This window comes from Buceros rhinoceros, unplaced genomic scaffold (assembly GCF_000710305.1).
Source record: "Buceros rhinoceros silvestris isolate BGI_N320 unplaced genomic scaffold, ASM71030v1 scaffold13083, whole genome shotgun sequence".
In the NCBI taxonomy this organism is placed as follows: domain Eukaryota; kingdom Metazoa; phylum Chordata; class Aves; order Bucerotiformes; family Bucerotidae; genus Buceros; species Buceros rhinoceros.
Window position 1 is genome coordinate 30900 of NW_010401866.1, and position 14546 is coordinate 45445.

A 14546-nucleotide genomic window follows, 5' to 3' on the forward strand; every position below is an offset into this window, starting at 1 on the left:
TCGAGTTCTCCTAGGGTCATATACTTCACCTTCTCTACACAAGTATGTTTATGCCTTATTTGAATATGATAAGCATATTTCTGGTTTTCAGCTTTTCGACGAAGAATTTAACAATCAGTGTGGTGTAATCCTCAATGATCCCAGGTCACAGTATGCTGGAACGTGGAATTTCACGGCTTGTGCTGACAAGCATTTCTTGGGTATATGCCAGCGGCCTATAGGTAAGTCTGAAGAGTCAAAATAAATTACAGCCAGAGTTTGCAGTTAAGATGCATGTGCCAGGAGACTTTCTAATGCGTGTAAGTAAGTTATTGCACTTGAAGAGCAAGTTTCTTGTGGAGACTGAACAGGTAAATTTTAGTAAAGCAGAGTGTAGAGGATGATTTGGGACCTGTTTTGTCAACCATTCGGAATATTCCCTTTTGTTTTTCATAGCCCAGTTCAGAGGGAATCTGTTTTCCTGAGAGACTCTGTGTAATTTTGATGGAACCATACTTCAGCAGACAGGGCTTTAATGTACTGTGGGTATAGAGGTCATGTATGTCGAGGGGTGGAACAAGTGACCCCCCCCTTTTCCTCTTCAGAATGGTAAAAGTGACAAGCCCTGGGAAGCTATTGTGCAGTATTTCCATCCTCCTTAAACATATCCTGTGATTTTTAGAACTATCAGAATGTGAGGTATCATATGCTCCTAACATTGAAATTGGTCTCACCAAAGCAAACCTTGAGGGCGTACATGGAGAGTGATAATTCAGAGTGATGCAGCTTTCCCTAGCTTTGTATAGATCTGTTTGTACAGATTCTGGCATGAATAGGTTTTCTTAATCTGAATTAAAAATAATATTCCTTTGTAACCACGTGTGTTGGTCAATACCAATTACTGGAATCAGATCAAAAGCATATAGCTATTACACGCATCTAATTACTGCTATGCACCAATGCTCATCATACCCACTTCTGAGTGTGTTCCTCTGTGTAAATAATCCTTTTAAGTAACTAACGTGCTATGTTATTAAAAAAAAAAAGGTGTGCAAAATACCCAGGAATATGTCTCCTTTCATTGTTAAATAGGCAGAGATTTCCCTGCCCGCTTGCCCTCATTTAACACAAAAAAACCCCCCTTTATTTCAGTGCCATATACTTCAGAAATTCTGAGTGTCCAGATTAGAAGTCTGCATGGAAGAGATGTAGTCATAAAGTGAACAGGGGGATTTTTATTAGTAGGAGGTTGGCAATATATCTGTATAGATCAATATATTATTAGTCTGGGCTGACTAAAATACTAAGCACTTCTTCCTTGACACAAGTGGAGAAGGTGTAATAAGAAATGTGTTTGGACTGCTAGAGACTGTGTCCTGGTACGGTTTGGTCTTATATCGTCATTGTATTGGGGATCTAAGGATAATGCAGGTCGGAAAGGACCTCAGCAAGTTGCAGGGACGGCAGGTTGCTGTGAGAGAGTATGGGTTGCCCGGGGTTTTATCCTAGGGAAAAAGACAATTCATGTTCCTCAGAAGTCTTGGCATGATTGTAATAAGCAGACCTTCTTGAGACATTAATCATTGGCAATTACTTCTCTCAGAAATGGATGCTTCCCCTGCTAGCTTGTGTCCAGTTTGGTACCCCTTCATGAGAGACAGCACCCTTGGTTCCTTGGTTTTTGTAGCTGTTTAAGTGAAAGCATCTGGCAGCAGACACAAACCATTTGAAACAATCTCTTTCAGCCTTGTCACTTTCCTGATCTACTGGAAGCTCTAAATTTCAAATTAATGTTTTGTTTCTGTCCTCTTGTGTTTTGAAAAATGGTCCTGTCTGCCTATCAATCAGCCATTTATATTCTGTTATTTATGGAGAAATTTGCTTATTTATTTATTCATTCCCCTGTCTCGGTGAGCCTTTCTCTGCTTGATATTTTCGATGTCTGTGGTTTTCTCCCTCTTGGACAGCTGATTTCTTTTAGATTGTGTATAAAATTTGGGGAGTTACGAGGTTTGCATGTTTCAGTTTACCATCCGTGGGATTGTTTGCATCTTTTATTAACTGCAATTGCTATGCATCTCTGAGGTGTGTGCCTTCATGACTGGTGCTGGTAGCTGTCACAACCCGCAGTGCACAGAGCACACAGTGAATGGTACCCTCCTTACGCAAGGTGGATTTTCTGCAATTAGTTAAGCACATGTGGAGGCAAAATCAATTCCCGCTATACCCATGGATGGCCATGAGGAATTCTGGGACTGTGCTGTGCTAAGATCTGTACAGAGAAGTTTTGTAGCCTTTCAGGTTCGCATAAGCATAAATCCACAGGCTCCACAGAGAAAAAGGAGTCAAGTTTAGCTGTTGCTATATTGCAGCAGAGAGAGTCATGCTCTCCCATTCATGATTTTAATTAAAGTTATAGAATATGGTTTTAATTCAATAAATAAATTATTAACATTATTTAGCAGTTAGTTAAAAATAACAAATCTAAACTGTTATGAACCTGAGCTGAGAGAAAAATATATTAAAATAGAATTGGCTGAAAAGAATCCTTTTCTTTTATGTATTTTCTATCTATCTCAAGTGTCAAAGGTACTTTCTTCTAACTGTAATTATTAGCATAATCTTCTAAGCTTGTTGTTTATTTGTTTGCTTTTTCCAGGGGGAATTCGAACAGGTTTTTCTGTTTGTAACACAGAAATTGAGAGTTTAAAATGTATTTCAATGTTTAACCACCTACTAACTGGATTTCTATCTTATGTATAGGAGCTGCTGATAACCAGACAGAGCAAATCCTTAATGAAACACTGAGCTATCAAAACGTTCAGTACATGGTAATTCTGAAGAATCTGTCCTGGAATGATGCAATGGCTGCATGCATAAGTAACAAGATGCAGCTGGTTAGCATCACAGATCAGTTCCAGCAGGCTTTTCTTGCTGTTCAAGCTGCCCTTCATAATTACCCGCTGTGGATTGGACTCTTCAGCAGAGATGTAAGTTTTGTTTTCCCCCCGGGCAGAGTCTTAAGCTAGTTTTTAGGTAGGGTTTTTTTGTGTGAAGTAGAACCTGGCATGCCATTAAATTAATTTCTGGGGTAACTGTTTTCATTTATGGATTTATGGAGGGTCGCAAGATTAATGTTCTAAATCTTCGGTTTTCCAAGCTACATAGTTGTTGAACTCCAGTGCATGGATTGATGATGAAGAAACAATTACTTTAAAAGATTATAGGATAAAGGGATATATATTGTAGGGTGGCAGCACCATAGATGGCTGAATCATCTTTGTCTCTTTTGTTTATGAGAGAGTTATTGGTCTTTCAATATCATCACCACCGTTTACGGTACCATTCTAGAAAGACAACCCAAAATCTGTTCTAGAAGGGAGAAACTAGAAATGGCAAATAGAATTTAAAAATGAATCACTTAAAAAGATAACACTTCTAGAGATACATTTCTAAAGCTTAACACAGTCTCTGTTGTTACTTCATGTAATTTATGCCTGTGCTTTGAGTTAAAGGGAGGCATCACTGAGACAGGCTAGTGAGTTTTTCTTTTTTCTCCTGTTTGTTTTGTCTTTGGAGAAGTCAGTGCAGAAGTTACTGCTTTGCCTTTATTGGCCAGAAGATCTTCACTGTGGTTTGAGACTTTCTCACTTAATGAAATGGTCTGGGCTTGCTTTCAGGGTGTGTCTTTTTTGTCAAACACATGAGCCTTGAGATAATTGCAAGAAAAAAGTTAAAATTTATTTCAGATGTGCCTTACCTACAAAGGTTTAATGGTGCTCATTCAGCACCCGTGTTGTTATGATCTTCCTGTGTCAGTAATGGGCTACTGAGTATTCTGGGCAAAGCAGGGAGAAAAAGCAGAAATTTGAGTATATACTTCATGGAGAATATTTTTAAAAGGAAACAGGCATTTAATCTTAGTGAAGATGGAGAAACCAGAACAACCCATTTTCTCTCCTCTTTTGAAACTTTATCTGGAAGCGAAGATCAAGTGATTCATTGTGCTGCATACAAATCAGATGTGCACTGGCTTTTCACTGTTGCAACACTTTGTTACTTGGGCACAATTAAAACGTCACATGAAAGGAAGTTATAATGAAACTGGTCAGCAGAACTTGCTAATCCAGTGCTGGAATCATGGACACAAAAGAAAGATACAAGATAAATTAAATTACAAAGCAGCAGGGGGATTTCCTGAAGAAAACTTTTAAATGTAAAATTGTTAAAGGATGGCATGCTTGTCATATGTGGGTTTTTTCCTTATTCCTTCTGCATCCTCCAGGGCAGGAGCACATCTGATTTATTAAATCAATTATTTAATAGATTACTTTCAACTCAGTGTGGACTAACTGAGACTGGGCCTTTTTTTCTGATATTACCAGTTTTCCAAGACCAGATAATTCTATCCACTATTGATGTGCCGGTGCAAATGATGCAGTTCATCCATAAGCATAGTAATTAAACATCACCATTTGATAATTTGCCATCCACTTCAGCTAATTCATATTTTTGCAGCTGCAAAACTTAAAATAATGAAGCTTGTTATATTGTGAGCAGCTGATCAGATTGTGAGGGCAGTGGGACAGATACAGTTTTCACCAGAGAGAGAGACACTAAATATCTAGCCAATTTAAATGTATTATCATGTCTTTTTCTGTACCTAATAATTTTTACTGTGTAAGCTCATACCTTTTAATTATATGATGCTAGGGTGGAAAACATTATGGCTGGCTGGATGGGAAACATGTTAGCTTTAGTCGCTGGTCTGAAGATGATGAAGAAACAAGTGAAGAATGTGTGTTTTTGGATACCGATGGCTTCTGGAAAACTTCCGACTGTTCCTCTGAAAATCGAGGTGCTATTTGCTACGTATCAGAAAGTATGTATCCTGGCATAATACTTACAAAAAACTTAATTTTCTTTTATTATGAAGCATATTTGATAATTCTAGATCATACCTTCAAAATTACAACTTTTTAAACTTACATTTCCTCAGAGAGGCTGATTTGCACACCAGGGAAAAAAGAAACAAACTTCAAATAGGGGTCATGCACGTGTTGGTCTTAATCCACGTGTTACTTGCAGATGAATTCAGCATGGGTGCATTGGGCCAGACCATACCCTTCACATTGCCAACGGATTCTACCTTTGCGCTGTTTCTGTAAGACTGTGGCATAGCAATCTCTCCCACTTGCATGTGGAAGAAGAGTCAGCTGCCTCCTGTACTTCTGTACATCTTAGTAGTGTCTTAGTAGTGGGGCCTCCTGACATCTCTTCCGACATGGAAGTCTATACAGGGAGGAGGTACATGACTACACGGAGAAGAAGAATAACGGGTAGATGCTGATTTGAAAGGTGTAAGTTAAAGTGATCTGCAATTCACAACCCGCTTCTAAATATATACCAATTATAGCAAGACAGATAGATAGGTGTGTAGCAGGACATCTTTGCAGGGTGATGCGTAGGTACTATGGCCCTTTTCCGAAAAATGAAAAAGATCTTTCTGAGAGATCATCACAGATTTCTTCCCTATGACACCACTGTAATTTGTTATGTTTTGTCTTTTGGGTTTTTTCCATGAGGGGTCACAGTTAAACCACTGCTGTACATACTGAATCACAGTAAAGTTTATACTTGGCATTGAGACAACCTCAACTATTTCGTGCTTGTGATCTAAGCAACTGCAGGAAGAGTCCTTCTCACTCCGCAAGTATTAGATAAAGCCACAGAGCTAAGATGTGTTGCCAGCCACGAAGTAGCTTATTTCTTCTGGTGATCTGTCTTCGTACAAGAGGCAGTAAGAGCTTTTAGTTATTGGCCCACACTTAGCACTTCTATGTAGAGATATTATTCGTAAACCTATATAACAAAAATTGTGAAAAGTTGCTTACTGCAGGGTTTTTTACTTAAAAAATCACCATCATGAGGAAACTGAAACCAACCATGTACACACATTTAGAGGATGGCACTTGATTGTCTTGCATGTTTTTAAATGACACCTGAAAGTGGTTTGTGGTGCGTCAGGCTAAGGGGTGTTATGAATAAGTCACGTCCTGAATGTCTTCTTTCCTTTCTTAGAGAAGATTGAAAAAGAACAAGTTACACAAGTAAAGTGCCCACATAAGATTAAAAATGCTCCCTGGATATCATTTAGAAACAATTGTTACACTTTCATGATAAAAAATAGATGGCGAGAACAGAAGTCTCAAGAAGCTCATCATCTGTGCAAGAAAATGAGTAAGTACTTTGTCATATTGCAGGTATTTATGGACTTATATCAGCTTGAGGGAGATGAGTTTTAGATATGAGTCACTGTCTTACAATGACAGCAGAGCGAGTGTTGACAAAGACTGTAGCATTTGGAAATGTGCATTAGTGTTGTACTGCCCAACACTGTTGGCCCTTGGACCACTCTAATAAATAAAGTGCCACAGCATGGATAGGAGAGTTTGAGAGAGAGAGAGATGGCTAGGAACTATTGAGTTCTGAGATCCCTGAAAAATCGGAAATTTAATTATTCGTTTGTTTGTTGTTTGGGTTTTTTTTTTTTTAATATGCAAATTTAAAACAGGTTGGGTAATTGTTATCTCCTTGGCAACATTCTGGCTTTATAGTCACATGTACTACATGGGTTTTCCCCTGGCCCAACCCTTGCTGTATGGAGCGCTTAGGTGAACAAAGTAGGCAGACTGCGAATAGTCCAATTCAGAAAAGCACGTGGGCTTTGCCTGTCCTTCCTGAAACTGTAAGCTTAGGAACAGCTTCCTTCTTATATTAAACCATTGCTCATGGCACTTCACACATGCATCTTTCCAGAAACTGTTTTCATTTTTCATGAATTGATTTCAATTCAGTCTTGTTCTCAATACTGTTTCTCTGCTAGGCAGTTCAAGATTGCTGATACTTCTATGTTCTCTGCAGAGAATTTTTACTACATAGCACTTGAAGTGACAGTAGGACCCACAAGTACCTCTGGAGCTGATGTCTTTCACTTAACCGCAAAACCAGAGGAAACACTGTTGAGAATACCTTTGAACCTTGTTTTTGCACCGGTCATTAGTTATGTTATAAAGATGTAGCTTTTACACGTTCATGACCTAACTCTAATACTTATTAACAATAATAAAAAGAATATTGTTTTGTAACTGAAAGTAACTTCAAAAAAAATTTCCGCAGACCCAGAAGCATTTGTTCTGAGCGTTCGAGATGAAGAAGAGAATAACTTTGTTACTGAGCAGCTTCGTTCATTCAGTGGTCTGGCTATGTGGGTCTGGTTGGGTGTGATTTACGATGACAGTGGTAAGATTTAAGGTTTTTCTTAATTACTGGATTGGAGACAAAGTTTTCAAAATTAAGTGCGTGGTTCCTTGCATGTTTCAGTGTACAACTAAAGTAAAACTGAATGCAAACCTGTAATAATGCTTTATATTTGTATTTGTCTTCTAGAAGAAAATAACCAGACTTGCTTTCTCTTTGAGGGATAATTAGATCCAGTATGTTTTGTTTAGTCTAGATTTGATTTCCCTGGAAAGCAGAACTTAAAAGGGCCTGGATGAGTAATAGTAGCGTATTTAGCATTGTGTACAGAACTGATTTACAGTAACTTAGAGTATCACTGCATTTTTATTCCAAAATGAGTATCTGTTAATGTCACTAATATATTCATAGTTAAATGATATTGTATGCATAATGCCAATGTTTTAATAAACATGCAATGTTTTCCACAGATAAAGTTCTCAAGTGGTATGATGAAACGCATCTGACGTACAATAACTGGAGGCTGGGAAGACCTAACATAAAGGAGAACAGTTTTTTTGCTGGTGTAAATCTTGATGGCTTTTGGGATATTTATAATTATTCTCGAAGTTGGCATGCTAATCACTATAATGTGTACAGTATTCTTGCCTGTAAAATCGAAAGGGGTAAGTAGTAGAGAAGACTTATGTGTAGTATTGGAGTGTTGCTTGAGGGTCATAATTTTAAGTCCTAATTCTGCAGTACCTGCTTTCTAACGCTTTGGGTTCGCTCCCCAGTGAAATGCATGGCACAGCTGTTGTGGGATTCTGGGGTTATACGGTTGGTTGGTGTATGACTCCAGTAATATTCTGATCAGGAGGAGTGTTTGCTGTACTCGTCCATCAACTGCTCACAGCGTTCAAAGCAGCAAAAGATAACTTCATGGAAGCGGCTTGAACCAAGCACTTCAGTGCTTGAGTTACATTGATATAGATGGGTTTTAATGCTTTGTATGTCCCTAGTAACACGAACAAAGTGCCCAGAACTTGTCGCCTTATGCTTTGAAACAGGACCCCAGCAGCACAAGCCTCCATTGCCTGAGTCTATTCCACATGGAAACAGAACATACAGGATCCTTCAGAAAAAGTTAACGTGGTATGAGGCACTGAGAGAATGCAAACAAAACAGGAGCGATTTAGCAAGTGTACACAGTGAATCACAACAGTTATTCCTGGAAGATATTGTCAAGCAGGATGGCTATCCTCTGTGGCTTGGGTTGTCAGTTCATGATGTAAGTATATACTGCTGGTGATGTCAGTAACAGAACTTGCAAATAATTTTCTGCATAGGATATGAAATATTTTCCAGTGCTTTATTTTGCATTTCTCAGAATTCCACATAGTGAATTACCTATTTTTTCAACCCTGTGTAACAGATGTTGAAGTATATTAAATTTATAGCGTATGTAGCCACACTAAGATATTTTTCCAAATCTCTGACATTTTTAATAATAGTACCACATCATTCCTTGCCACACAAGGAAGTGCAGTTTGCAACGCTAAATTTAGAGGCTCCGTATTTTACGGCCCTCTGTAGGATCAGATTCTGTTAGCAAATACAGTCAGACAAAGCTGTATGGAGCCTGTTTAGTCCAGGTCAGAACTGGCTCTCCAAGGCAGTTCAGGAACTGGCCTTCCAGCAAGTTATGTGTCCGTTCTCCCAGGAGGCATAGCAAGAGGGAGCTGCGTATCTTCCTCCTTCTCCTCTGTCTGCTGCACCTTAGAGCCAAAAGCCTGTGATAAGACCCTTCTCCCCAGGCCTGGTCACAGTAGCTAACTGGGAGGAATACCCCTCTGCAGAGGGGTGTGATTGCTAAGTATGCCTTTACTGCCTCTGCCTCTCCTTTCGTTGGAATGGGTTCCTCCACTTCTTACAACTGACTCTTCGTTGTCATGGGTTTTTTTTTCCAGCAGCATCTCTGAAGTAGGAGCTTGCACTGCAGACTGTTCCCGAGCTTCCCGGCTTCACTCTCTGAGGCCAGCTCAGCAGTTTGCAACGTATCTAACAATGTTCTTAGCAAGGGAGGCAGACTGCGTAAATGAAACAGCAGGACGAATTTAAGTAAAGGCATATGGCACATTTAAACTTAAAAACTTTGTCAGTTCCCACAAATAACCAAAATTTCAGTGATAAGAATTGATTGGAAAATGTGAGCTATGTTGCACATTTATTTAGTATGGATTTAGAAAATGAAGCCACTTGCACTTTAGTTTATCACTCTCCAAGGAATGAATATTGGTACATGACTTCCTGATGACTGACAAGATTTAAACCACAACCACATGCTGTGGATTAAAAGTTGTGGGTTTTTTCTTGAATTAGGGAAGTAAGGCTAACTTCGAATGGTCAGATGGAAGCGACTTTGACTACTATCCTTGGGAATTAGAAAACTCAAACACTACTGAGAACTGTGTTCTGTTGGATACTAAAGGATCTTGGAACCGTACAAAATGTACAAATGTTGCTGAAGGTGCCATTTGCTATAGCCCTCCAAACAGTAAGTGTTATTTTCAATGTTTTGTGTAGTTGTCTTATGTATTCTGCCTTTACATGTTGTGAGTAGAACTAGGCATGAAAGCTGAAATACTACATGCTTCCCTCTTTAAGAAGAGTTGCTCATCAGTAATGATAAAATGGGTTTTATTACTTGAGGGAGATTAATTTTCTCCATCACGGTGGTGAAAATCTAAAAAAATCCGGGTTACTTTTTGATCGTCTGTGATAGGAATGTTAAACTTTATGTGTCTTTTCTGAATGAAAACCCTTAACAAACACATACAACAAACTTCAAAACCCCCTAAAAGGCCAGAAAAAATAGTTCCCAAGCCTTTGGGACTTGTGTTATGCTTGTTTTCAGATAAAATTGTCTTCAACACATGAAGAAGGAGCATAAGCTAATTGAATCACGGTTACTGGTAGGAGAAGTAGTCCTTGTTAGTAGTTACTGTCCTTCTGCTACAAAGAGCCTGTGCACAAATTCCTGCAGCAGAAATGATGTCAAGTTCTTTTTGTCTTTGCAGAGAGACAATTACCAAAGCAAGTGAGCAGAACCCCCGAATGCTCACAGCTGAGTGGTACCCTGCAGTGGCTGCAGTATAAGGATCATTGTTACGCGTTTGACATGGCGTTCTACAATTTCTCAGTATATAATGCGGAAGATGCTAAGAAAGTCTGCCAGAAAATAAGTAAGTTTAGATTTTTTATCACATTACCACTTATAATTAGTCTACTGCTTGAAAAGAAATAAAACCTAACAACCTACCCTAGTTACACTGCAGGTTTTAGGCTTCCTTAGTTTAGGAGAATTAGTAGCAAACTTTATCTTTGAATGTCTGATAAAGGTGCTTGAAAAAACACTGCAATGTGCTGAGAGATACTTTGGCACGCAGTTATCTGCAAGTAAAATGCAGGTAGCCATTGACAGAGGATTCAGAAATTTAAAGCCTATTGTTTGGAGGAAACAATTTTATTTGCATACAATTAACTTTTATTTATTATAAATTCAGTGCTGTTAGCAGTGTTTTCACATTATATCCCTGCATTAGCTGCTTGCTAATAGGGAGCTTGCTAACCTGTCGAGTGGTTCAAAGCATGTGCTTTGTAGATATTATTGAAGCACGTAGTATCACTAAAACCCTTCATTTTATGTCAAATTAAAGGATTTTTCTCTCTTTGCTAAGCTGTGTGGGGAATTGTATTGTGATGGATGATATTAAACTCTCTCATGTACAGAGTTTTTAATCACCTTCTTAGCTTAGAAGCTAATGACTGCCATAACTTCCTTTTACTGAATTATGTTATGATATGAAGTTGAACTTGCTATGTAGGATGAAAAAGAAAAGCTTCTAGTCCCAGTCCTGGATGCAGTTTTCTATTGAGTCCTACCTGGCCTGCTAGTTGAAAGAGAAGGTGATCTTTTCCTAAATCAATCTTCTGGCTTATATTTGCATTTAGGTGTAAAGAACGGGTGCACTCTGAGCCTGTCTCCAGTATACCCTTTCCTCCCTTTTATTCCTTAATTGCTGTAACACTCTACATAAAAACTTGAGGCACAATGAGGGATCAATTTAGAAATTAACTTGACTCAGCAAAATGCTGAGCATTTGTTGAACTGTATTTTTGAAAAGAGCTTATTACTTGGACAAGACTAATGACTCAATGTGGCGTATGTTTTGATATCTTCCATGTATGTAAGTCCATATGACCTGTTTGAATAACCAGTCATCTGAAGCTGTCTTGTGTAACACGCTATTTTGGGGGATGGGAGGTTTATGTCTTTCTTTATTCTGCAGGTTACTCCAAGCTAATTGTACAAGCAAATCTTTCCCTGTAGTAATTGTTCCGACAGAAAACTCAATGTACAAGAACCATAAAAAAAAGAAAGTGTCTGAACTTGCAATTCTGACTGGTTTCCTCTTCCCCTTAGATCCTTCATCAACCCTTCTGACTATAGTGGATGCTGAAGAAAATGCATTTGTGAGCAGACACATAAAGGAAAATGATCTCATCACCAAGAATGTATGGCTTGGCCTGGCTCAGAACTCTAAGGGTAAGGAGCAACCATGTATGAGTATGAGTGTTTCATGTGGTAAATAAAAATGCCTAAATCCTCAAATAACAATGCAGTGTTGATAGCCTACAGTAACTTCTGCCTGAGGTTGGAATCCCTCATTTAGCATTGTGAAGCCCTTTGGACTCCCTTGGGGCTTAAGTCTCTTCCTGTTGCACGCTTGAGATAATCAGGAGTCACTGAAATTAATTCTCTCCAACGCTGTAATAGGTGCCTAACGGTTAAGCTACAAATGCATCCAACGCTAAGAGTCTGGAGAAGAGAGTGGTTAAAAGTGAGGAGTTCATATTTACTGCTTTTAATATATGGGGTAGTCATCCCTGTTTCTTTTCATAACATAAGGGAATCGATAGGTTGTAAATGGTATCGTGTCTCATTGCAGTATGTTTTTGTGATCTAGACTCAGCAAATCTTTTTTCCAGCAGATCAGTCCCTGAACTGGCTTGACGGCTCATCTGTTAATTATGCCAACTGGGAAAATAAAACTGCAGCAGCCAATGAAAAATGCAGCGTTATCCTGTCCACAACTGGCATGTGGTCCAAAGTTGACTGCAGCCGTAGTCAAAGCAGAGTGGTTTGTAAAGCTCCTTTAGGTACGTACTATTGATTTTAGCAGACTTTAATTTTGTGGTGAATATATTCAGGATTTTGGGTTTTTGGTTGCGAAACTCTATGCTGAAATTATGAAAGAGCATTTCACAAGAGAACTTACCACGTACCTCTGCCTAAGCAAAAGCCTTCTGTTGCTGTTTTGCCATAGAATTGGATTCAGGAGCAAACCCTCTAGGAATTTACTTCTCCTGGCTCCCGCTATCTGCTTAAAGGGGTAAACGGAGAGAACAGGAATTTCCACTTAGAGGAAAGCATAGAGTAGTTGCTATCGCTTCTTACCACAGGATATCTCCTGGGGGTGAGTGCGTAGGTGAGAACAGAAAGACTTTTGCTTGTAAGAGATGCCCTTTAAGCAGGTGCTGCAGATTGTATTTTCAGTCTTGAGGAGCCTTCTGAAAATGGTGCCCTGCAGCTTCAATGAAAAGGACTTGGGCCTCAGGTCCCTTCTTCCTGCTTTGCCATGTATTGGAAAGCAGCAGTTACCTGAGCATTAAGCAAGGAAGCTCCCAAGCAGCAGTGGAATCTTTCTCATTTTGTGTACATTTTCACTGAAGTGGAAGTGCAGGAATAGATTTAACTTTGTGCTGCTAAGGAAGACCTCAACAAGATCTTTTGAGTCCACTCCAGGACCTCATTAGATTTCTGAAGTATACAAACCTTGAAATTCATGCAGCATTTACCAGTAGGGGGGTTTTTTTCACCTCCAGAGATCCCTTCCAACCTAAATGAGTAAGAAATTAATAGAATAATCAAAAATAAGCTAATATAAGAAGAATCAAAAATAAGGTGATTCATATGGGAATCTAACTTCCCATGGGATGAAGACTGTTAATATGATGAAGCAGTTTGCCTTAACTTCAACTAAATGTGGGCAGGATTAGTGTAAGGCTACTGAAGTGTCATCCCCATGACGAAACATTCATGCCAAAACTCGTAAAGAGTAACTATTTGTGTTTGTTCTTTTCCAGGTTCTAATCACACCGGCGTGGCTGTAGCATTTGCCCTGCTAATTATCTTGGTCTTCATGGTTGGATTAGTGTGGTATCTCTATAAAAAGAAGCGTCTTCACTGGAGTGCCTTCTCCTCAGTGCGCTATCAAAGAGGGATGAATGATGATGAAACTGATGTGTTCACAAAAGATAGCTATTGAGAAACTGTTTCTTCTGGGCAATTTAGCATGAGCTTCACTGTGTGAGGCCGTGAGGAATGAACTACTTGATGTTTTATTATTTCTTTTTGGAAAAGTAATAAGTAAAATATTAATGGGGGCTAAATTTTTTTCTTTTATACAAGTGCAATTTTTATTCAAGTCCATCGTAATTATTTACACTTGGCCTCAGCCATTTAAGGTGCAGAGTTATATGATATTTTTAAATATACAATGGTTTCTCTCTTTACTGGAAAGAGGTTTTTAATGACATAATTAATGCCAACTGTACTTCATGCAACATCACCTTAACAAATGCACTTAAAATTGCTACCTGACTTCTGTAACTTTGTACAATTATCCATGTGCCATTTTGATATGCTCTAAGGGTTTTGCTGCTAGTATTGTGTTACCCTGTAGAAGCAACTTTTGTCCTAAGCAGTTACAAGTTTTGATACAGCAGGGGGAAAGGAGTCACCAGATAACTAAAAAGTATTCATTCCCATCGAACTAGGATTTAAAATTTCTTGTTATAGTGGGAGAAGATGATATTGTGATTCCCGCCCCTCCCCAACAACACACAAAAAATCATATTATAGTGGTGAGAGAAAACTCTTCCTTAGACTGTTCGTGTTGAGTAAAGAGTTACAAGGAATATTGCACTAAAGCCATGCCGTCTAGGAGTAAATTAAATAAGCACAGAATATTTGAAGCCTGAGACTGTGGCAAGCTGGCAGATCACTGCTCCTCTCCCCTGAAGGGAGTAGTGGCCTAACAAAAACACCCATTAAGGGCTAACTCCAAACACAAGCAGAACTCAGGATTTCATAAAAGCCTTCGCCCTGTGAGAGCAAAGGCATGAAGGTTAGCTTTTATCCTGTGACATAATCTGCTCTAAGTAAATGATTCCGTTTCTTTTCCCAGTTCCTCTTCAGAAAG

The 14546-nt window shown here is 38.9% G+C and overlaps 1 protein-coding gene across 1 annotated transcript in view; it reads left to right on the forward strand.

Annotated features, from left to right (window-relative positions):
• Positions 1-13610, forward strand: part of LY75 (lymphocyte antigen 75) — a gene marked incomplete at its 5' end in the record, with an annotated part of 42615 nt that extends 29005 nt beyond the window's left edge. Inside the window, 12 exons of the mRNA XM_010132427.1 lie at positions 92-221; positions 2737-2969; positions 4693-4861; positions 6061-6219; positions 7159-7281; positions 7710-7904; positions 8289-8509; positions 9601-9775; positions 10299-10463; positions 11705-11827; positions 12274-12441; positions 13429-13610. Of these exons, the coding sequence (XP_010130729.1) occupies positions 92-221; positions 2737-2969; positions 4693-4861; positions 6061-6219; positions 7159-7281; positions 7710-7904; positions 8289-8509; positions 9601-9775; positions 10299-10463; positions 11705-11827; positions 12274-12441; positions 13429-13610 (2043 nt within the window). The remainder of the gene's footprint in view (positions 1-91; positions 222-2736; positions 2970-4692; positions 4862-6060; positions 6220-7158; positions 7282-7709; positions 7905-8288; positions 8510-9600; positions 9776-10298; positions 10464-11704; positions 11828-12273; positions 12442-13428) is intronic.
• Positions 13611-14546: the final 936 nt, after the last annotated feature.